A 25,059-nucleotide genomic window follows, 5' to 3' on the forward strand; every position below is an offset into this window, starting at 1 on the left:
TTTGGTTGTGAGGACATTAAAGGTGTGGAGCATGGATTTTGGTTTATGCAGTGGCATTGCAGGAATATCTTTTCCCTTGCTTTCAGGACTGATGTGACTTAACAAAGTGACTGGGAGATCTCTGATTAAAGGGAATGTTTGGAAATTTGTGCATTTATGGGACAGCATGCAGGGAAGGTACTTTGTTTGCAATTTACGTTGTGGGAAAAGGGCAACAATGAGAGTTCTTGTAGATCTGTTTAATCACAAAGCCCTTCCATCCTCAGCAAAATCATAGAGTCATGGAATGGTTTGTGTTGGAAGGGTCCTTAAACTCATCTCATTCCACCCCCTGCCATGACAGGGACATCTTCCACTATCCCAGGCTGCTCCAAGCCCTGTCCAACCTGGCCTTGGACACTTCCAGGAAAAGGACATGATAATCCTTGCTTTCTCCAGGGTGCTGTTGAACGATATTCAGGTGGAAATGCTTTAAGTGACAACTGCAGTGTCATGAATAGGAAACATTCAGCAGGACTAGGTTACTTTCAAGGATATTTCCCAGTGGAGAAAATTAGTTATTCTGTTTGTCCTCTTGTCTGGATGATGTCAGATTTTTAATATTTGCTCACTGGGAGAAGATTCAAGATCAGGTTGGACTGGGCTCTGAGCCACCTGGTCCAGTTGGTGTTCCTGCACCTTCAACAGGAGGACGAGATCTGGACTAGATGACCTTTAAAGGTCCCTTCCAATCCAAACCATTCTCTGACCCTGATTCTAAGCTCGGATTTGAGTACATCTAAAATACCCAGTGTGCTCCTGCTGCAGCTTCTTGTCAAAGAGCTGATAAACTCTTGGGTGTCCTAAGGGTTAACGAGCAGTTATGAATCAGAAAGGACCTTCTATTTTACCTCGGAGCGGGAATGAAAAGCTCTGTGCAGTGGCTGTAGCAGGAAGTGGCAGGAAAGCTGTCTGCATCTCCCCAGGGGCTGCCCACACACAGCAGTGAGTCCTGCAGGACTGCACGGGGGTGGAAAGGCAGCTCCCAGTTTCAGGCAGAGACATCCCTGTCTTTCTAAGATGTGTAGCAGGTAAAAAAAAAACCCTAGCAAACTCCTCTCATTGCAAAACAAGCTAAAAACATGCAAATGCTTAGGGAATATACCTAGGACTGGAATTAACAGAGAGCAAAACCAGCTGGAAATGTTGAAATCCAGAGGGTTGACAGCTCACAGTTCAAGCAAATGTTTTTTAACACATTTGAAAATATAGGAAAGCAGCTTTCATTCTTCTTTTATGATTCCCTACTCTTTATGGCCAGTGACTGGATCAGCCACTGCAAGAGCTGAAGCAGCTATGACATTTTTTTAAAGAAAAATTATAAAATCTGGGTTCATAAAATATTTTTTCCTAGTCCTTAATTAAGGGTCTGTCATTTGGAGATCCATTTGGCCATAGAGAGCTGTAGTAACACATCTGTGTACTATCCTGACTAAGGAGGCTTTCTGGAAAAAAATTTCTATTCCTTTTAATTTAAGGAATTTTATCCATTATTATTTTTATGGTTTGTTTTATTAACTGAAGCAACAGCAGCAAAAAGTCCTTGTCTTGGATCTAAATATATATTAAAAAAACTCCTCTCTTTCCTGAAGCACCAGTTTCTAATGGCTGTATTGCCAGTTATCACTTTGACATTTGAAAATTTTAAGAATGGCCAAGCTAAGTTTGATTAGGAAGTGCAATTTGGGTTTGGAAAAGGGAATAATAAGGGATTATGACAATGGAGAGGAAACTATATTCCTAAAATAGTCTGACACCTGAAATTCTGAAGGAAATTGTGCTGTATTTTGCTACCAGAGACAATCATAGAGTCACAGAATGGTTTGGGCTGGAAGAGACTTTAAAGGTCTTCTAGTTTCAACTCCCTGCCATAGTTGGGAGTTTTTAATAATCTAAAAAAAAAAAAAAAAAATTATAATCCATTGAATTATATTATTAACTTCTCTTGCAAAGTTCTTTTTTTTTTTTTCTGGTGAGGGTAGGAAAACAGCTTTTTTCTTTTCACTTTGTTCCTGGGAATTGAAAGCTCCTATTCCCATTTACACTAAAGATTTACAGTATAGCTACAACTGATTGACAGATTATCTGCAGTGTAATTTGTACATTCCCAGTAAGTAGATTTTGTGTCTGAGCCCTGCAGTTCTCATAAATTCCTTTTGTGGCATAAAGGGGTCTCATTACCTCAACTTTAAAGCACCAATAAACAGTCAGAAGGTGTAAAAGAGCTTTATAGTTTGTCAACACCACAAACAACTGTGTGTTCATAACCGGGTTAATTAATCTGTGGTAAATAGGAGTAAAAATGAGATGCAGCAGGGTCCTGGGTGTCAGAGGAGAAAGGTTCAAAGCCTGCTGCCCCATGAAAAAAAGGAAGTTTTTAAAAAACATTTAAACAACTTTTGGGAGAAAGACCAACAGACCTATGGCAGGCTTAGGACTGGAACCAGTCCTCTTGAAACCCATTACAAGATTCCAGTTTGTACCAACACTCCCATGTGTAAACCCTATTCTCCAGCTCTGCCTGACTGGATGTGGCTCACACTGGTTGCTGTCAGGCTTGGTTAGGATGTTCTTAAGGTGTCTCAAGTTAGGTAATAATATTACTCCAAAAAGTCTTGTTTTCAGGTCAGGGACATCTGTTTTCCATGAAAGCAACTTGTCATCTTGCAAACTCTTAGACCCCCACAGATTTAAGGTGGAATTCATGTAACCAAATAGAAATATATGAAAGGCAGAAGTTCCTTTCAACAGGAACAGAAGTGTGCAGGTTGTGAGAGTTGAAGACTGAGGACAGGCTGGAATTTAATGGATCAGTCTCAGTTAAAAGAAGAGTTGCTGTCTGGAAAGTTATTCCCTGGAGGGTGGGGGATTGGTATTAAAAGCTAACTGAGATATCAACACCTCATGGTGTCCTGGCAGAGAGCTGGAGGTGACTCAGAGAGAGAGCTGTGATCTCCTCCTTTGGTTTTGATCTGCCTCTTGAACCGGGACAAATTATCTGCTTTTATCTGTTTAAACTGATTCAGTTTCCCTTTTCAGTGAGATGGTACAAGGCATTCCTGTAGCTGCAGGAATCCTGCCTCTGGGGCTGACACCTGAGGAGTGACAAAGAACTGAAAATGCTGACAAGAGTCTAAGTGTTGACTTTCAAACCTCTTGGACTGTTTCTAGCTGGAATACGAGGCTTCATTTTTGAGAAACTGGGCTGGCTCAGTGGAAACTCCCTTCCCAGTTTTATCCCAGATTCTTGTGTTACCCCAAACAAGCCACTTAACCATTTTTCATCTCCTCCACACCTTCCCTTGTGTACAATGAGATTAATAATTTTATCTTGTGGAGGCCTCAGCCATGTTTTCGTGGAATAAAGAACCCAACCATGGGCTCCACAGAGGGCTGTGGTGGGACTTGTCTTCATCCAGAGGAGAGATTCCTATTAGGTCTGGCCTTAGCTATCTATCTCCATGTGTGGAGTGCCTAACCCAGAAACATGGAGTGGTTTGAATCAGAAGGGACCATAAAGATCATCAAATTCCACACCCTTCAGCATGGTGGGCCTTATGTTAGTGCAAATAATAAATTACAAATGATGCACCTCCTTTTGTGGTCAGTGTCAATCCAAGTTTCTCTTCTAGTGGAAGCTGGAACACATTTTAAGGCAGTGAACAAGAAGTGATATTTTTTAAAAATGCGCAGAGAAGGGGTAAAAGATTATGAAGCACTTCAGTGCTTCATAACTGGTCTGACAAATAAAGGCTTTAAGATGTTTTATCTGAAGCAAAATTTCCCACTGTGATGAGGAGTGGGATATGGAGTGGCCTTTCTCAGCTGAGATCAATAGCACTGCTTTTTGGCCTCTCCCTCTCTCCCTTTCTGCCTTGGAGTGCTGAAGGTTGGCAGAGAAGCTGGACTTGTGCTTAGGGAGGAATCAGTGATCAAGGGAGCACAGGTCAGTGCATTCCTTCAGGTCCAAGGCAACTTCTACCTTTTTAGGGGCAGCCACAAATGAGGGCAGCTGGAATTTCCAAGTCTCCTTGGCCACTCAGGTGCTTTTCTGAGTCACTTTGGGGCAATCCCCTGGTCTGAATGAGGAGACAACTCTCCTGTGCCTGCAGTGGGACAGAGAAACTCCTCCAGGTGATTCAGATTGTGTAGGCTCCCCAGGAGCCCATTTTCCCCGTTGATTACAGGACTTGTCTCCTAATTAGTTTGCAGCAGCCTCTCCTTATGAATCATGCCACAACTGGGTCAGGAGACACTTCAGAGTCAGAGAAGTGGGTGTTTGCTTTATTCAGCGCGCCGGGTGTGTGGGGATCGCTTCTCCAAACACACACACCTGGTGCTCTCCACAACACAGTATTAAGGGTTAAATTATGAACGTTCATCACATTCCTTGGGACAGGTGTGGTTATACAAATTATTTATCGGAAGTCATTAGCATATGGGGCGCGCATGCGCTGTGTCTCCTGGTGGTCGAGCTGAGGAAGGCCTCTCCTCTTCCTTGGGGGTCTTTTCTGATGAAGGCCAGTAGTCATCCTCTCAGTGATGATACGAATACCCTGGGCATTTGTAGTCCTTTGAGGAATGTATGGACCTGGAATGATTCAGCAGTTTCTGAGATGATCCTTGTCCCCTCTATCTTGACAAGATTAGGGTGAATTCGGCTTCTTAGGTTTTGTGATTAACATCTGCTGTCTGAACTAACATTTGCTGTCTCCCAATAGTTAACTTGTGCTTACATGAGTTAGTTATTGACTGCTCCTTCTTCACTTACTCTGTAGTAACTCCTTTCAAACCCCTCTATTTCAGTGTTTCCAACTGTTGCAGCTTCAGCTTTCAAATCTGGGTGACCAGAAAAGAATATCAAACACCCAGTGTAAGTTGTCAGTGCCCCTTGGGTCACCCAGTGTACACCTGGGAGAGGAAATAACCCTTATGTATTTTGTAATCAAGGGATTGTAAATAATGGCCTAATTTTTCTAAACCTAGAGCACTCAGTACAATTCACATTTTGCATTCTGTGGACAGATTTTCCTGTGACCCTAGAGGTGGGTCTGTCCTGACACACCTTGCTGAGTTTGCTCAGTTTTGATGTGACTCTGACATATTTCTGTAAATGTCAAATTCACATCTCCTGTTGAACTACTCAGAATCATGGAATGGTTTGAGTTAGAAGGGACCTTAAATCTCATTTCTTTCCAACCCTCTGCCATGGGCAGGGACATCTTCCACTATCCCAGGTTGCTCCAAGCCCTGTCCAACCTGGCCTTGGACACTTCCAGGGATGGAGCAACCACAGCTTCTCTGGGTGCCCGGTGCCAGGGCCTCCGAACCCTCACAGGGGAGAATTTCTTGCTAATATCCAATCTAAGTCTATCTTCTCATAGTTGAAAGCCATTTCTCCTTGTTCTATCAGCAGCTATTGGTATCCTATCACTACTTAGGACTGGGTGAAACCAGATAGATAAGTGACATATCATCTGACATAGATTTATGAAATACTTTTTGTTAGAGGCCATAAGAAATTTAATTTATTCTGTTTTTCCTCAAGAGTGGCATTGTAAACATCAGAATTGTCTCATTCTTAATGATTTCACCAGGTCCATACAAGACTGCAACTTTACATCATGCTTCCAACAGGAAGCATAACCAGGGTCCTGGTGCCAAGATGTTCCCAATCTTAAAATTTGTGATTAATTCCTTTGGAATTAATTTTCAAGTCCCTTGCACTTCTAGGCTGCACCATTCTGCTCTGCTCCATGTTTAAGGGTGTTCTGTTAAGTCATTTAGTAGAGTGTTCAATTCTCGCTTTTCCTGCAACAGCTTTTTGAGTCTAAAGGCTCTGTCCTTTAACATGAAGTCACTCCTGCTTTAGATCTCAAGATGTGCTTTTTTTTTTCCAAATCATGCTTAGTTAATTATTAAAAATGAGTTCAATAATTAAGGAGTTATACAGATTCATCTATTTTTCAGCACTTTGGAATATTTCTGCTCACTGTACATTTTGAGGGAAGAAATAATTTAAACACACCACAGCTGTTGGTCTTTTAAACCTTTTCCTCTCTAACAGGTAATTTATGTACCTGTTGCACAGCCCAAACCCAGGCACTGAAGGTTATTTTATGAACTTTGCACATTTTATCCAAAATAGAGTTTGTTTTCAAGGGGAATATATTATAGTTAGGGCAAAGAAGCCTCAGTTATGGTCTCTTATTGGTCTCTTATTATTACCAGAAAGGTATCATTGACCATATCTTGTGTGTCACTCATGCTGCTGGAAGTAAAGGAGATTCTGACCTGGAGGTGTTGTATGTGGGAATATAAATGGGAAACAAGGAAATGGGTAAGTGTGGTGCTTAAGGACATGGTTTGGTGGTAGATCTGGAAGTGCTGAGTTAATGGTTGGACTTGATGGTCTTAGAGGTCTTTTTTAACCCTCATGATTTTATGATTCTATGAAAGCGGAATCTACTAAACTTCTTTTTTTTTTTTTTTTTTTTGGTTTTCCCTAACAAAAATATACTGAACTATTGGAAACTGGGAGTAGATTTTGAATGTGCAGAGAAATATCCCAACCCCCCTAAATCATCAGGAAAAACCCCACCTAAAACATGAGAAAAAAGGTAAAACAAACTGTTGAATGGGGGACAGGGAGATGAGCACCGTAAGAAGAGAAAACAGGAAAAAGGAAATAAAGGAAATGGGGAAATGTTTGGATGCCTTGAATACTCTCTTAGAAGAAAAAAACCCCCAAATTGAAAACATTTTCCTTAAAAATTTTTGAGTCAGAGCTCAAAAGTAGAAAAAAGCCTGAAAAAAGCCTTTTCCATTGGAACATGTTTTGAATGCAGAATGGTGTTTCCCACTTCTCAGTGACAAGAGTTGTTGCCCAGCAGTGCTGCTGTAGTGTGCATGTGACAGATGCACTCCACAGGGGTCAGCTGTGTGTCTGGACACAGATGCACGAGAACACACATTAACACAAGCACACAAATCAACACCATAAACAAAATGTCCAGAGCTGGAGAGAAATTGTGCAGTGCTCCACATGCAGATGGCTGCTGCCAGTCATTGGCTTTTATGCCAGTCCTAAAAATTCACGAGAATCACTCAGTGGAAAAAGGTAAAGGAATAAAGGTGAAGAGAGTGCTGCTGGTAAAAGAATGCACGTGGGCTAATATCAAGAGGGGTTTTTTGAGCTGTGTTGAGGATGTGGTCTTTGATGTCTGTGCCCGTGAGTGGTGGAAGGTGGATTTTGGCTATGTCTGCATTAGAAAAGAGTGTGGCCCTATAGAAGCAGAACCGTAGGGTGAATGATGTAGACGCTGAAGGGTCAATGTGTTTTGGGAGCTACTGCAGAGTCATTCCAGTCTGGTTCCTTTGGCACTGACGGTGTCCTATGTGTCCTACTGCATTTCAGCTTCTGCTTTGGTTTCACAAAATCCCAGGATGGGTCAGATTGGAAAGGACCACAGTGGGTTCACCTGGTCCAACTCCCTACTCCAGCAGGGTCATACCAGAGCACAGGGCACAGGGCTGTGTCCAGACAGGTCTGGAATATCCCCCATGAGGGAGACTCCCCACCCTCTCTGGACAATCTGTTCAGGGCTCGGTCGCTGCCCAGGAAAGTTCTTCCTCATGTCCAGTGGAACTTCCTGGGATCAGTTCCTGCCCGTTCCTCTGGTGCCATTGCTGGGCCCCGGAGCAGAGCCCAGGCCCTGCTCTGAGCCCTCCCTGCAGACAGGGACACCCAGGGCTGAGGGTCTCTCTCAGCATCTCCTCTGAGGCTGAGCAGCCCCAGCTCCCTCAGCCTTCCCTGGGCAGGGAGATGCTCCAGGCCCTTCATCAACTTTGTCACCCTGTGCTGGATGTGCTCCAGGAGCTCCATGTCTCTCTCGTCCTGAGGAGCCCAGACCTGCCAGATGTGCCTCACAGGGCTGAGCTGAAGAGCAGGAGATCTGTTTGACACATTCTAAAACAGGTTGTAATATGAACTGAAACACCTTAAGTGAAGGATGTCTGAGAGATTCTCTTAGCTGGAAGTTGAGAAATTTGAAGTTTAAGAAAATGTAACAACCCAGAAGTATCAGGTTTAGATGCCCATCATTGACACACAGCTGGTACTCACATATACCTCAATATATATGTATGCTCTTTCTTCCAAGGTAAAAGAGTATAAATATTTGAGTTTTCCTTTGATTCTGTTGTGAATTTATTGTCTTGGAGGTGCTACTTCTTATTTCCATCTTCATTAAGGAAATAGTTGGGACAATGGTGTATATAGGTAAGGAGGATGCTGGGGTATAAGAAACAAGAAAGTGAAACAGCATATGGACAGAGAAGCTTGCTTAAAATAATTTGAAAATGATTTATTGGATGCAACCTCTACACTCAGTGATTTCTGCTGTTATTACTTTCCTGCAGTACAACCAGGGAGGACAGGAACTTGCTGTGGGCTAAAGGTAAATGTTGATCTACTGCAAGGGAGGGAAGGAAAAGTATTCTAAAGATGGGTGTGTGAGGCACACACTCTCCCCTGATGGTGCTCAGTGTGCTGGGCCTCACTGGACCAATCTGTTCTGACGCCTGCTAGGGAAAAAAGAAATGTCGGAAGTTAAAGCAAACTTCATTAAGTGAAGAAAGGAGAGTTATAGGGCAAGGTTTTTCATTGCTGGGGCTCGTTATACACAGCTGTCATAGAATCATTGAATTGTTGAATGGTTTTGGTTGGAATGAACCTTAAAGACCACATCATACCACCCCCCTGCCATGGGAAGAGACACCTTCCATTAGACGAGGCTGCTTCAAGCCCCATCCAACCTGGCCTTGAACCAGGAGCATTCTGCTCCTGTTTGTTTGTTTGTTTGTTTTTTAAGTTTACTGACATGCTTTTTAACTTTTTTTCCCTTGTTCTTTTCAGGCTGGATGCCCAAAGTAGTTTTCACACACCTGAAATCATCAGCTAATGCTAGTGACACACAATTAGTGCTCCAGGAACCTGTTGATTGGCAGCCTGGTGATGAAATCCTTGTGGGAAGTTCAGGCCTTGGAGATGCACAGCAGCGGGAAGAACTGGCTGTTATCCAGTCTGTGAACAACACGGAGCTGCACCTTAGAACACCGCTCAGGTATCCTTTCAAGAGTCACGGGGATTTTTATAGCAGAGAGCTAAACAAGGAGAAAATTTGATCAAAGTCAGGATTTGCCATTCCCTGTGGGACATAATAACTATGTAAATCCCTTTAACAAAGGTGGCCAGTGATATTTCAGTCCCTCACTCCCCCTAAAGGTAGTGGACATTCAATCCTGGATGTTTAAATTCTATGTTTAAATTCTGTATCATGCCCTTGAACTCTGAAAACCTTTGAAGCGGAAAACACTGATGGCCAGTAAAGTGCAGTGGCATCAGTATAAGAATGGCAAAGAAATTTCCTACATAGTTAATTTCTTGAGAAAGTGCATTTTTTTTCACAAGAAATGTCTGACTTGTGTAAAAAAAAATCCTCTCTTCTTGACTGATTTTCCTAAGTAAGACACTCAAAGTGAATTTTTCCACTATGGACGTCTGCTTCCATACTTCCAGTGAGTGTTAATTTCACTGCCTTATTCTCTCTTCATCTCCTGTGCATGGAGATCTTGGACAAACTGAAAACTCTATTTCTTATCAGCTCCAGTGTTGAAACACATTATTTATCTGGAGGCAACCCAACTCCAATGCCCAGGAAGATTAACGGTATTATTTTCAGGAATGATTTGGGCTTGAGGAAAAAAGTCCTGATGGTTTTCACCCAAACATGTTTTGGGAAGAGAATTCAAAGGCTGAAATATCTTGTTGTAAATATCATATAATCATAGAGCATCCTAAATTGGAAGGGACTCACAAGAATTATCGAATCCAGTTCTTGGCCCTGCACAGGGCAATCCCAAAATCTTCACCATGTGCCTAAAAGTGTTGTCCAAATGCATTTTGAGCTCTGGCAGCCTTGGGGCTGTAACCACTTCCCTGGGGGACCTGTTCCAGTGCCACACCACCCTCTGGATGAAAAGCCTTTTCCTAATAATACAATATATTATATTATATACATAATCTAAGAAAGGTTTGAGTGCTTGTAAGACATAAAATGAAAGCAAACATCAGACAAGGAGAAGCCTATCTAGCGCTGGATGTGCCACTGTCCCTAGTGAGAAAAGGACTGAAACCTGCTCTGAATTTGGGAGTTTATGGTCATAAGCAAAAATAACAAGAAATCATAAACCTAATTCTCTCCATCTGGCAGGTGCAGATGCTTTTGAGTCTTTATTTTTTGTCTTTTGTTAGGTATCCCCACAGCGTTGGAGAGGGATGGGACAATGGCCAAGGTCTGCCTTTGAGTCCTGTGGTAGCACTGATCAGCAGAAGGGTTGTTGTTCAAGGAAATGTCACACTGGAGAGGATGTCCCACCTCAGTCAGTGTGTAAATGCAGGTGAGGAGGTCTTTTCTCACAGAAATGTACTGAGGAGGAAAACTGCTCCGTTAAAGTCCCATTGTGGCAGCATCACTGTGTATAAGAACTCTTTCTTCCTAGGATAACTTTGAGACATTCCAATGCCAGGAAGGAGATTTTGTCTCTCCAAACATTGTTTGACATTGAAGTGTGAAGTCTTGGGAGTTGAACTGCGCTTCATTGTAATATCTCGGATGTATTATTTTCACATTGTTGTTTCAAGCCATCTTGGGAAAGACCCTTTCGTTTTGCCTGAGCCTAAGGGTGTAGAAGAGAAAGTATCTTCTGAAAACATGTTTCAGTGTACATAATATATTAAATTTTTAATTGTGTTTACTATTTAGTCACTTTAAGAAGAAGGAAAAACAAAACAGCCCAATACTGTTTGTACGCTTTAGCGTAAAATACTGAGATGTTGTTTAGTGTTTAGGGATCCCAAGGAAAAAATAACAGGTGATGCATAAAGTATCACTGGTGAAAAAATGTTAAATATCTCAGCTCTCCTTTAGTTTTAGCTGTATGAAATGCCATGGAGTTTGACAGGTGGATTCCTGGTTTACACCATCTATTCAGGAAGCAGAATCAGACACAGTGATTATAATGTGAGGAGAGTTAGGTTATCTGTCAACCCAGGTGTAAGGTTTCCTTTAAAAAAAATGCCTTGGGCTTTCAGACTGTGACACAAGACTTCATTTGATATCCAGCAGCCAACTGCTTATATTACTCATGGATTTATGGTCCATTTTGTGTGGAACTCATAAATATAGGCTCTGAAATGTGCTAACAGTTTGAGGTTTTTATTTGAGTTAAAGGATAGGAGGATTTCGAAGAGGAGTCACCAGAAGAGGAGTGAGCAGTGTTTTTGTGGTTAATTGACCTTCTTTAAAAGAAAAATGAGCATTACTGGGCATCAGCAGGCAGTGCTGGAATTTGAGATCCCCTCTGCTCCTCCACTGAATAAGTCTAAGTAACACATTCGGAGCCTGAATCTCCTCATACCGAAATATCACAGCCCCATTGGAAGGGCGTCTTTCAGGAATTTTACCCAGCCCTATGATTTACTTTTCTTGCATATCATGGAATCCAAGAATTGTTGGGCTGGAAGGGACCCTAAATCTCATCTCGTTCCACCCCCTGCCATGGGCAGGGACACCTTCCACTATCCCAGCTTGCTCCAAGCCCCATCCAACCTGGCCTTGGACACAGGGATGGGGCAGCCACAGCTTCTCTGGGTGGCCTGTGCCAGGTCCTCACCACCCTCACAAGGAAGAATTTCTCCCTAATCTCTATTCTTGTCTTGAAACTGTGGGTAGCAACAGTTCCCCATCCATCTTCAGGGAAAGTGAGGAGAGCAGAGTTTATAAAAAACCCAAAATGCCTCATTGCAGTTTAGTTCTATACATCCATGCTTCAAGAACCTCACTTAAGGTAAATCAATGTTGAATCTCTCTTCCTCATGCATACAACTATCTAAAATTAACTCCAAGGAATGGTCCAAGACATAAAACTACAGCTTCCTGCTTGTTTTGATATATTTCCCTCCAAAATGTCCAGACTTTTAGAGAAAGAACCATGACAGTATTTCAAGGGAGCATCAAAAATGTTTGCCTGTGCTGTCTTTGGGCCCATGTTTCAGATCCCTGCTGGAGGTGGAGTCTCACTGGGTCAGTGGGGAGGATTTCCCTCTGCACATCCCATGGTCCCCATGGATAAATGCCACTCACAGCTCCCACTGGATTGTGTCCTAGGTCACTCCAGGCGTCTGTACAAGAGAAGTGAGAGGCAGCTCGGCTCCCGGGACCTGGGAGCCGTTGTGGTTGTGGAGGCCTTCCAGGGAGAAGCGTGTCAGCTCCAGCTGGAGGGGGTCCAATTTCGCCACGTGGGCCAAGCATTCCGGCATCACTGCAGTGCTCTGACGGTTACTGGCAACACCTGGATGGCAGGTGAGTTGGCTGCACCTGAGGTATCCACCATCTCCTGCCCAAAGCTGGGGCAAACGCCCTCAAAACCTGCTTGACTCTTGGGTCAGTTGACAAGTTGGATTGTTAAATGTGTAAAAATAAAGTGACTCAGAGCTGGCTGGTTGCAAGGGCCAACATTTAATTTAATTGCCCAGAGGTTAAGGAACATATTAAGTTCTTTAGACTTTGTCACTGTTAAGTGCCAAATTCATCTCTGTGGAAGTGGCAGTGAAGGCTCTGAAGACCGGTGGTGGTAGTGATGCCATGATAATTTTTTGCCTTTTCTTTTATACCCCTTTTATACTTCTGTACAACTTCTGTACTCTTAGTGCTTTTTGCCTGCATTCTTGGACTTGTTTGTCAAGCTAGGACACTCAACATCTTAGAGGCTTTGTAGTTAGGGATCAGTGTGCCCAGACCCCAAGGTCCTCTCCAGAACACATTCTGTAAACTGAGATAGAACCATCCAGGGGAAGGCTCCTTGGGGAGGGGGGCTCACTTGAGCCTCTCATTGGGGAATTTTTGATAGATATGCTAATAAGACCTATAATGCTATACCAGATCTTTTGGGGGTGTGCATTATGGTGTGCATTAAGGTGCATTTGACCTGAACGTAGTGCACCTAAGGATCTTTAAAATAAATACCAAGGTAAAATCCCTTTTTCCCTTCTAACTGTGTTTGACTCTTGATTTTAAGACCAGGAAAAGGCATCAGTAGGAGCAAGTTAGGTGGGCTCAAAGAATGTTTTAAAGGTGTTGGATGGATTTTCCCCCCTGCTAAGCTACACTTGCACCTCTCACAGACTCATAGAACGGCCCAGTTTGGTTTGGAAGAAACCTGAAAAACCATCTGATTCCAAATCTGTCATGGACAGGGACAACTATTTCCTGTGCCATCTTCATCACTGAGTGAGAGTCAAGGCTTCCTGGTGGCAGAAGGCAGCACTAGCCAGGGTCTGGATGATGGGAAGGTCACCATGCCTGTCTAGAGGAGGGGTATAAAATACCTTCCCTCAATCTGCAGAGCGATTTTTGCTCACAGCATCCATTTCTTTCCAGACTCTTACATCCGTGGATGTTGTGTTTTGGACTCCTTTGGCCAAGGCCTTCGTCTGACCAGGATCTCCAACCTCAGTGTGGACAACAATGTTTTCTACAACATTTCAGGCCATGGGCTTCTCCTGGGTAAGTGAAGCAGGCAAACATCTACACTAAATACAACAGCAACTTATGCTGGTTCCCATTTGCATGGAAATGCCTTTGGAGGAAAGAATGGCAGATCCTTAACTGCACTCTGAGAACTTTAATCACATCTTCTTCAATTTTTGGTGCCAGTGAATTTGGAATAAAGCTCCCATAATTCCACACACAACTCCTAGCAGCTACTTCCATTTGACCAGTTTTCTTTCTTCAGGTTAGTCTTCACTTGATATGGATCCCTTGTTTTTCAGTGGACAAAAAGTAGATTTTTTTTTAGGGGATTGATTCATCTGTCTTTGGAAAAGTGCCATTATGCAATATTTAAGACCCCAGCTCAGTGAAGCATTTAAGAGCCTATTACCTTTAACTTCAGTCATTTGATGTCGAAGATAATGGAATTAAAGGATATGTTAAAAGTTAACCAGAGGATTTAGCACTTAAATAAATCGGAGCTCGGAGCAACAAAAATGTTAACAAAATATTTCTCCTAACTAACCATCAGGAGACTGACTTGCAGCATCTTCTGCTGGGATCTCATGTTGCCTGAATACCTAAAGATAGAGCTCGATTTTTGTTTTCAATACGAGATGGGATAAAAATGACCAATTATGAGATAAACAGAGGGGAAAAAAAGAAAGCTTTCATTTCTGATCCTGCAGTCCCTCACACACAGCAAATCCCTGTGCTGGTTGCTCTATATAAACATAATGAGGAGTGATACATCATGATTTAAACGGGAGAGATTATAAACCCAGCGTGGTTATGCACATCTTGCAGATGAAGAGAGCTGGCTCAGAGAGATGCAAAGACTTGCCCAGGGTGATGTACAGAACCCTTGCAGCCATGGGGAAGCAGAGCAGGACCTCCAAACTGCTGGCATCCCTTGGCTCACTCATGTTGGAATCTGTGTCTGAGTTAAAGGACTCTGAGCTGAGCTGAAGTTTCAGCCTGAATACACCTCAAGATGCATTTGATGGCTTCACTGTCAGCAGCTCCAGAGGGTCTAATGGATTAATTTATATATAGCTTTGTTGCTTGTGAAGGAATATTTATTATAGCTGGCTCTTTGCAGCTCCAGAATTGGACTGGATCAGTGATTTCACCTAAAATCTTCATTTTCATAGGGTTTGCAAGATTGCCACAAAAAGTCACTCTGGGCTTAAAATTATTGACACACCAGGTCTAAGATTGGAAGGAAAAACCTCAAAAACCTGTATGGCTGTCAAAAGGACTTTTTAGGATCCTGTTCATGCTCTGGTAGTTGCACTGTTTGTAACACATGGAGCCTGGAAAGGAAATACTTTCCTAAATGGATCTTGTTCCAAAAATTGAGAAAGGCTCAAAAGACTGAAGGAAAGCTAAAAGTATTTATTGCTATTCCCAAAACCAAAGAGCACAGATTTTCTTGTGAAGTGGCTTATATTTGGGGTAGGAATGATTTTGGAAGTGATCTGTATTATGAATAGAACTTGAGCAGATGTAGTTGAAGATAAAAACTTCTGTTGGGTACAAAAAACTAAATGGAGGTAATTTGTTCCTGATGTAGGCCAGCAAGAATGGCCTATGCATAGATTCCACACAAGATTCCACTTTGAATTCTGCTTCCAAAAGAGCAGCGGTGCTGGTCATAGAATCACAGAGTCATGAAGGTTCAAAGAGATCTTCAAGGTCATTGAGTTCAACCATTAGACTAGCCCTGCCAAGCCCACCACTAAACCATGTCCCCAAGTGCCACATCTCATGTCTGAACACTTCCAGGAATGGTGACTCCACCACTTTCCTGGTCTGTTTTTCCAATGCCTGACTGCCTTTTAGGTGAAGAAATCTTTCCTAATATCCAACCTAAACCTCCCCTGGTGCAACTTGAGGCCATTTCCCCTTATGCTCTCAATGTGTCTTTATATGGACTTGGCTTGTATGGCACTGTCCATTCTTTGCCGTTGGGCGGCCCATTTCTTTATGATGTAGTTTAAAAGGCATTTCTTTTGTTTTCTTCTTCTTTCTTCTATACTGTAACTAGATCTGGGTCACCCCACGAGTCTGAGTTGTCTGATCAATGGGTTGATTGATTTTTCCCTTTCTCTTCTCCTACTCCATTGCTTAGGGGGACAACCCCCCATTTTGTGTAGAGTTGCACCAGGTGTTTTTCAGCCTGTTTAGAAATTTTCTTACATGTAAGCAGGGCAGTCAGTGGAGACAGGAGATAAAAAAGACTTTGAATTCTAGTACTGCCAGGAGCATGCCTGTGTGCGCATAGGTGAGCTACTTTCCCGCTCTGAACCATTCTGAATCTCTTTTCCCAACTGTAAATCTGCTTTAAAATACACATTTTATTTATTTTCACCAAAAACTTGCAGTGCAGAACATATGACTTTTGGTGTAGTCACATATAATACCTGGTACAGGGAAATATATGTGAATGTAACGCCTGGACTTGAGTACCTTGAAATGAAAATCATGATAAGAGAGGGTTTCCAGCTATATATACGTACATTTGTGTTTATTTTTCTTTTTCTTCCTCTTTATTTTTTATGTTTTTATCTCTTTTTTTTCTTTTTATTTTTTTTCTTTTAAAGGTGAGGGACTGGAAGAGGAGAACAGAGTCAGCAACAATCTAGTGATTGGCCTTTCTGGAACTGATGGTTTATCCAACATTGAGACACTGTCACCAGCAGGGATCTACATCAGGGCTCCTGCCAGCCACATCAGGGTAAGAAGTTCTGGTGTAAGACATAACATTTCCTTTCTAATCAAAGATATCAGAAAGACACAGAGCTTCATTTATCTGGGAGAGCACATACACGAAATTTGTTTCTTGGCTGAGCTGTCAGAACCTGTGCTTGTGATGGGATATTGAAACAAGTGCATATTACAAAATAAATTATGTTCCTGGGTAAATTTATTACTGAGAATTTTGCTGTGTTTGAGTGGAATGGAATATTACAGTGAGATAATTCATCCTGAGATACTTTAAAATGTTGTTTTATTTTATGATACTTACGGATTCAGAAAACTTGGAAGAAGTTTCATCTCAGCTCCTGTAGAATTTCTGCCATTATTAAAACACCCCTCAATTTTAATGGACTAACTACAAAACCACCAAAATTCAGCAACATAAATTACACCCCTGTCTGGACTTAAAATCTCATTGAACATACAGTTGAAAATTTGCATTCCAGGGTAAGAGAGAGAATGTGTTCCCTGTGCGATGAAAATGACATTGATTTTAAAAGAAATGAAGCTTCTCTATTCTAAGTGGTAATAAACCACAAGGTTTTTAAAGAGCTAACAGCTTAAAAGCCTCTCATCAAAAAGCTGAGCTCAGAAAAAATACTTTTATTCACTAATTCTCTGATGCTTTCTCTTAGTTCATACTCTTTTTTGATCTTACATTTCAGAATAAAGAGCCACTTTTATGTGTTTCTTGGAAAAAAATATGATTTTCATCAACTTCAAACCATTTTTCCTTCCCAACTTTTTTAAGGAATTACATTGAAACTGACCTTTCTTACCACACTTTCAGTAGTGAAAAATGCATATTTTCATTAAAAAAATAATCCTAACCTGTTCTACTGTTAACCCCCAGTAACCAAACCAATTACTGTTTGTGAAGACCTAATCACCCCCAGGGCTTCTGCTCCATGAGGAAAGATTTGCACCTAAATTTGAAGGTGAAAAAGAGACCAACGCATTTCCTATGTTATTATGAAGAGAGTAGAAGTGAGGAAGGAGGAGAGAACTTTTCTGCAATTCCCTCGAGGGCATAGTTATCATTTCCAAGGGCATCAAATATAGTTTAAAAATACAAAAACTAGCAGGAGCATGAGAATTCCAGCTCCACTAAACACAGAGTTTTGTACTGTCATGCACTGACTTACCCTGGGGCTGTTCACTCCATCGCCAGTGGCTCAGCTTTTGAAAAGGTTTGCTGCAATTACCTCCACAGGTTCCTGGAAACTGGCTGTGCTGGGTTCTCAGCACATTTACTTATCCCTCTTTGTTCACATGAGTCTACAGATACAAAGCTGCAGCTGTGGCTGTGTACCCCAATATCAGGGGGTCCGTTCTGCTCTCCAGAGATGTGCTGTTCCAGGCAGGGTAGCAGATGGGCCTCAAAGGGTTGCTGATAACCCTCACCATCTTCAGGAGTGGAATATTGTAGCAGCAAAAGGAAAACACGAAGAAATTGCCCAGCTTAAGGTTGGTGTTAACTAGACTTACTGAACAACAGGACCAAGCAGTGCTCAGGAAGACAGCAAAGCACAGGGATATTAAGAGAAAAAGTCACACTTCTCCCGAGCAAAACAGCTGCGGACTTTTTCTTAGTGCAATAACAATCACTAAATTTCCATGGTGCTGGTCCAGCACCAGCATTGTGAGGTTACTGAGTTTCAGCATCTTTTATCTGATCAAATGATTTAACTTTTTTAGGTATTTATAATCCTAGTTTATTGGGGAAGTTTGAGGAATGTGATGGGAAAGACTCATCTTCCACCTGCCTGGTTCCCAGGCCAGGACATGCAATAGAAATTTTCCTAGTTTAGAATTTAATTTTAGGTGTTTGTCAGTCTTTGTGTTTATTGGTTTTGTGGGCTTTTTTGTTTATTTTCAGATTTCTGTCATTCAGTTATTGGTTTTAAACTTAGTGGCTACAATCTTTGTGGCAATGGATGCAGCTGAGACAGCCAAAGAGCTCTAGGTCCACACTGTGTAACATCTTCTGTGCAACATGGGTTAAGCCTTTCCACAGTGAGACCTGCAGTAATATTTTCATAACTACTCAATTTACTTGGGAGCCTAAATTTGCATCGGTGGCTGAAGAGCTTAAATTTCCTTGAAATTCAGTGCATTCCTAAACGGTGTGGAAATTGGGACAGAGCAGTCACTCAAACCTGAGCCTACAAAGAGTTTTGGAGACCCAATTCCCACTGGTTTCCATTTGACTTAAGTTCTTAAGTGCACTGGTGAATCAGGCTGTTAGATGAAATTTTATACTTGGACAGTATGAGTGCAAACTGATTATTACAAGGTTAGTATAATTTTTTTTTAACAGTGTGTAAGCCCAGGTTATCACTTTTTAGAGTCATAGAGAAGTTCACTTGCAGGCTGGTTTCTTGCCTTTTAGATGCTATCAGCACAAAGAACTGAAGATGCTCCTCTGTGATATTGGCTTTTTCCTCAGTGAAACATCCACCCTATGTCCTTGGTTTTCTTTTTGTGTGCAGGAAAAATAATTTAAAAAGTAGGTGTCTATCTTTTTCTCTTGGCTCTCTTGGGCCTAGTGAGTTTTGGTCTTTTTGTTGTTCCAATCCATAAATATTGAATGCTCTGAAATCCCAGAGCCAGCATGCGGTGCTCATGCATAGCAACATATGGACTGGGGTTAAGAAATCCAGCAAGAACCTCCCTTTCCTTTCTTGCCTTGGTGTTGAGGACTGGGAAACAGCTCAGATGAATGAACAGGGTGGAGCTCAGCCGGTGTCTCCGTGTCAGAGGAGTGACTGATTGCCACACTGTTGGTAAATGCATTTGTTTCCCACATCCAGCCATTCTCCACAGCACCAAAGAGGTGAGGCTGCATCTGTTTGGCACCGTTTTCCCACCGTTTTATCCCTGCTGAGATCTTTCCCAAACCCTTTCCTGCAAGGTGGGCCCACACTGAAGCAGGTACATTGTGGGTGCTACCTACATCCTGCCCAGCTCTGAAACTGTGGGAGAGGTGCTGTGAACACTGTCCAAAGCTTTAATGTCGTCTTTAAGGTCAACAGTTTGAGTCCCAGCTATCTAAAAGAAATTCATGAAATATTTACACCAGCAGAATTGTACAGTTAAGAGACACTTAAACCGTCAGCCACTTGATTTTACTGACTTTCAGTGCATACCTCCAGGTATTTGGCATGCTCAGGGAGGTAATTTCTCTCTGGAATTTTGGTTGCATGGACATTCGTAATATACTGACTTCCACAAAGAATTGATTTCCACACAAAATTCCCTGCTTGCCTAAAACCCCTGCCCTCCAGCCACGAGCTGGCTGGATAAATATGCAGGGTTTTTTTTTCTTATGAATCATCTGTAGAATGCATGATTGGAGTCTCAAGTAAAATATCCTGGAAACGATGTGACTGGACTGCAGAAGTGTTTTGTTAAAGAAAAAGGGTCTGTGGCTGCACTTCCAGAAAAAGCAGCAGTTTTACCAGGGGATTGAGAAAGCAGAGCTTTGGGTCTCAGTACTTTATTCCTTGACAGATGTCAGAGATCAGGACTGCAGGGAGCACACTTGGATGGGTCAGAAGAAAGTAATTGGTATATGGAGGGTTTCACCTCGAGGTCACCAGGCTCAGCTTTGATTTGGACCATCAGGGACCAAAAAGTCATTAGTATTTTAACACTGTCCGGTGACCTATGAATGGGAGTGGTGGTGTCAGACCCAATCTTAGAGAACAAGCCCTCCTTAGAGCTGCAAGAAAGGTCATCTTAGACCCCCCTTAGAGAGCCACATACCTCCAGAGAGCAATTAATTTTGTCTAAGGACAGACCAAAAGCATTGCCTTCTGCACATTCCTATGTCTGATTTTTTTTGCCTAGAAACAGAGCCTAAGTTTACTGGCCTGGACTTCAAATATTCACACACCTAAGGCAGGTGCACCCATGAAGACATTGCTATATAGACACCACCCAAACCCAGCTAGGCTTGGCTGCTCTCCAAATTAAGCTGGCAAGAGCAGGTTTTTTGTCCCAGAGTAGAAAAGTTCAAAACATGCTGAATACAACTCATATAACCCACTTGCTGCAGATTCTGTAAGTACCAAACTTCTAATTTTAAGGCCAGCTGGACCTTACGTCCACTTATTTTTACCTCTTGCAACACAAATAATGTAACTTAAGTGTAGAATTTATAATGCAATTTCTTTAAGAGTTATTAAATGACAATAACTTGCAGCACATCTTCCTCTGGTTATTTGTTTACGCTGTTAAAAATAATCCAAACCACATAATTTACCACAGGTGTAATAAAGTTTAATTGTTCAGTCACTGGCATATCCTGAAGAGGTTGTTCTCTGCTTTCTCTCAACTTTTAAGAGTCAAATTTTCAATGAGAATATTTCCTTATCCCATGTTTGCTTTGGGAGATAAGAGAAATATCCAGATTGAGAAGGAAATCAATAAACTGATTAGTTTGTGATTTACCTTTCCTTCCTGACATTTCTTTCTTACATAGAAAGGAGTTTATAGATGTAGGTTTTCCATGCATTTTTTTCTTGCCTACTTCTTGAAGAATTGTGACAACACCATTTTTCTGCTGTTTGTCTCTATTGCTTGGCCAATCCTCCTTGTCTGGTTTAAAACCAGGCATTTTTAATACTGACCCAGGTCAGTATTAAAGGGTCAAAGGGAGAACAGGACAAGATTGGGGCCACAGAAATGACGTACCAGTCTCTACCGGTCAGTATACCAGAATTTGAATGGACTTCAGCTGGGATCTTAATTTGTGTGTTTCTTAAGTTGATTTGAATTTCCAGAAATTGGTGGTAATATTTTTTTCACAGTCCCATATTTCTCTCTACAGGGTAACACAGTGTGTGGTGCCGGGTATGGCTATTTCTTTCATCTCTCCCCCGAGGGACCATCCAAAGTGCCTCTCCTGTCCTTCAGTGAGAACACAGCTCACTCCTGCACCAGGTACTAGGGGAGTTTGTTTAAAGAGATTGTCCTTCAGCGAACGGTTGTGCCAAATATAATTGCAGTGGTGGGCAGAAAACTCCTTGTCCCTCTTTTCTGGACCTTTCTCCCCAGTTTTGCACCCTTTCAGGCCCTCATCTCTTGCAAGCAGAGTTGTCTGGAGCAGGGTAAAATGAGTGTGGAAGGTGTCCCTCCCCATGGCAGGGGGGTGGAACGAGACGATCTCTAAGGTCCCTTCCAACCCAAACCATTCCGTGGTTCTGTGACATTTCATGCAACAATCATTCCTGTAGTATCGAGTAACAGCTATTGACAAGAGCATTAGACAATACTTCCCTAAACCAGAAAGTGTATTAAAAAATGGCATTGTACTGAAAATCAGTGGATAGAGTGACACGAATTTTGAGTTAATCTGGATATTAATCTGGTTTTGAAATCTCTGAGAAGGTCAAACCCAGTGCTACATTCAGGACTTCATACATTTGGGCTGTACTCCAAGATGGCTGAATCCAAGATAAAGAAAAGCCTTATCTGTCCAAATTCATGTCAGGCTTATATGAAGGTGATGCTGGCTGAAAACTCATGACCATGGGAAGCTATTTTGTAGAGAGAACCTCTCAGTTGCACTGCATACTCCTTTGTAGCCCTGATAGGTCTAACACTGAAAATACTTGAAGAGAAATTTGAAGTCATTATTAGAGGCCTAAAACAGTCCAGCAGCTTTGACTTTGGTTTTAAGAAATAACGTCTCATGCAGACAATTGTTACAGATACAAGATTTTAGATTTCAAGATAATGAATAGAAAAATCAGCTCATGAGTACATGCACTGGAAAGGAATAGTTTCCATGGCTTTCTCTCCTAAACAGGCACGGGTTGCTGGTGTACCCAGAGTATTTCCCAGAAAGTCCTGCTCAGTTCAGCAACTTCACAGCCTGGAGCTGCCGTGGGGGAGCACAGGTATGTTTGTCCCCACTGCCTTCTGTGATGTTCAGGATCTTTCCCAGTATCTTACCTCCACACTGACTTCATTTTCAAGGCTGCAAATAGGCCACAGCCACAGTAAAGCTCTTGTGCCTGTATGCATGTCTCTCATCTGGAGGCTCCTGTTTTAACGAAAGAACCAGAAACTTGATTTGTGTGAATTCTTTTTGCTGATTCAGTGTGGAATCAGTTTTCTCAGTGCTCCTTTCACCAGTAGCTGGTGTCCTATGTAATTGTCTACCATCTGTCTGCCTCTATAACCACAGAATGCTTTGGGTTGGAAGGGACCTTAAAGACCACCTTGTTCCAACCCCCATGCCACGGACAGGGACACCTTCCACTAGATCAGGTTGCCAAATGAAAAACCCTCTGAGTGGATCTGAGCTGTTCATGAAGATTACAGTTGGTAGAACATCTGTTACCTTTATACAACTGATAGTTTCCATGGGATTTTTTTTTTCATTCTTGTTAAAATTTTGTACTTTTTATTTATTTGAATTTGTCTAGCTTCATTCTCCAGCTAATGGGGGTCACTGTTAATTAATCCAATTTTAAAAAGCCACAGCACCCTTTATTATGTGATACTTTTCCCCCATACTTACAGTTTGGAGCCTGTGATCCTATTAATTCCTGTGTGATGACCTGAACAGTTTGTATGTGTTTCTCTGTAAGGAATGTTTTGTAGCCTCACCCATCCCATGACTTGCCTCTGAAGGTGTCCAATTTTCAGTGTGACTTTTCAGGCTGATGTGTTCTCTTTCTGGAAGGTTATTTGTATGAAAAGAAATAAAACAAAAAGGTATTTTGCAGGTTTGTTGTTGTTTGTTTTCCCTGCCTATCTTGTAATTTTTTTGTATGTGACTGACCTAGAATAAAACAAAGAAGTTTATTTTGCTTCTTTCCCTCCAGAAACAGTCTTCTTTCTTTTAGGTGCCCCATCCTGGAAGTGTCCAAGGCCAGGTTGGATGGGGCTTGGAGCAACCTGGGATCAGGGAAGGTGTCCCTGCCCACAGCAGGGGGTTGGAACGAGATGGTCTTTAAGTTTCCTTCTAACCCAAACCATTCCATGACTTGATGATGATGATTATTATTCCTTTATTTTCCTTTTATGTAGATTTTCAGTAGCAGGAACCTTGAACTCCAGCATTTCTGGATTTCTGCTTGCAAAGACTTTGGCATTGACATTGTAGAAAGCCTGGGAAACACCTCTGTGTCTGACAGTATTTTAAATGGACACCTTGGGCAGAAGGTAAGAACTACACGAAATATTTCAATGCTTCTTGACTTGCACAGCAAGACTTCAGTAGGAATTTGGAGAAATAAGAAAGCAACCTGGAGAACAACCCCTGCTTCATGGTAGCTCGGGAAAAACTTGGGTTTGGAAAAAAGGTTGTAAGTAAAAACAGTACTTGTGAATAATGTAAGTAAATGGGATAGACTGTGGGTGTTGGTCTCTTCTCCCAAGTAACAAGAGACAGGAGAAGAAGGAATGGCCCCAAGTTGCACCAGGGGATGTTTAGACTGGATTTTAGGGAAAATTTCTTCACTGAAAGCGCTTTCAAACATTGGAACAGGCTGTGCAGGGCAGTGGTGGAGTCACCATCCCTGGAGGGTTTTAAATCCCATGTAAATGTAGCACTTGGGGAAATGGGTTAGTGCTGGGCTTGGCAGTGATGGGTGAACCTGATGGTCTTATAGGTCTTTCTAACCTAAACAATTAACATTAATTTTTTTTTTTTCGAAATGTCTTTTCATTTCAACATGGAAGTTTTGAAGTTTTTTTTAAACAAATTTGAAACAAGGACTCTGCTTTTTCTGTTTTCATTAGAAAATATTAAAAGATTTCACACTATAAGGCATAATGCTGTATATTCTTTCTAAAACAACATTGAAAAGCAAAAGCAAAATCATGAACACAAAAAGCTGAAGGATCTTAGCCAGACAAGTGCAAATTTTTTTCCTACTCATATTTTTTTTTCCAGGATTGACATGATCTCAGAAAAGCCTTGGAATTTCACCAAACCTTTTTGGAGAAATCCTAATTTTTGTTTAGTCAAGCTTTTCTAACACAAATTCCTATACATCTTTTGCATTTAGCACCATTTAACCAGACATGAGTGGGTTTAGTTTAGTGATTTGAGAATAATGAGGGGGAACACCAGCTTTAGTTTCTATCCTTGTTAACACTTTGGTTTCATCTGCTCTCTCTCAGCATCACTGGTCCACCTGGAATGCAGAGTGTTATTTTTTTTACTTTTTTTACTTGAGAATGAAAAATACCAACAAAATGTAATTTTATTTATGCAGCAAATATGATCTTCTTCCATTATTTCTTTAGGCAGCTGGACAAAGTCCTTTGGGTGCTACCAGGTTGTTAACAGATTAATAACATGGATAACAATGGAATTTTAGTTACAACTGGCCACAGCTGCTTGTTCATGATTTTGAGGTCTTTTTTTTTTTCCCCTGCTCAGTTTTCTATTGTTGTTTATTAAATTAATTTTCTCTCTGACTGGCAGAAAAAAGAGAGTTTTAAATGAGTTTTCTTTAGAAGCTCAAGGAAAGAAACCTCCTTAGCAGGTCCATTCTAAGTATATAGTTCAGATAAAATCCTGGCTTCACCTGTCCAACCTTTCAGTGTCCCAGTGATGTCCCAGGGAATTTCTCTGACACCAAGGGGTGGATGTTTTTGTTTTTGCTTTGCAGGATCCATG

At 41.7% G+C, this 25,059-nt stretch overlaps 1 protein-coding gene across 2 annotated transcripts in view; it reads left to right on the forward strand.

Annotated features, from left to right (window-relative positions):
• PKHD1 (PKHD1 ciliary IPT domain containing fibrocystin/polyductin) overlaps nucleotides 1-25,059 on the forward strand; it is a 236,131-nt gene that overhangs the window by 94,230 nt on the left and 116,842 nt on the right. For both annotated transcript variants that reach the window (XM_042032908.1, XM_042032909.1), the window contains exons 38-45: nucleotides 8,957-9,164; nucleotides 10,355-10,500; nucleotides 12,270-12,464; nucleotides 13,542-13,667; nucleotides 16,259-16,392; nucleotides 21,250-21,362; nucleotides 22,231-22,321; nucleotides 23,460-23,594. In XM_042032908.1, the coding sequence (XP_041888842.1) occupies nucleotides 8,957-9,164; nucleotides 10,355-10,500; nucleotides 12,270-12,464; nucleotides 13,542-13,667; nucleotides 16,259-16,392; nucleotides 21,250-21,362; nucleotides 22,231-22,321; nucleotides 23,460-23,594 (1,148 nt within the window). The remainder of the gene's footprint in view (nucleotides 1-8,956; nucleotides 9,165-10,354; nucleotides 10,501-12,269; nucleotides 12,465-13,541; nucleotides 13,668-16,258; nucleotides 16,393-21,249; nucleotides 21,363-22,230; nucleotides 22,322-23,459; nucleotides 23,595-25,059) is intronic.

The sequence above is a fragment of the Corvus kubaryi genome, unplaced genomic scaffold (assembly GCF_017639235.1).
Source record: "Corvus kubaryi isolate FWS band 111438036 unplaced genomic scaffold, C.kubaryi_AGA036_p1.0 37354, whole genome shotgun sequence".
In the NCBI taxonomy this organism is placed as follows: domain Eukaryota; kingdom Metazoa; phylum Chordata; class Aves; order Passeriformes; family Corvidae; genus Corvus; species Corvus kubaryi.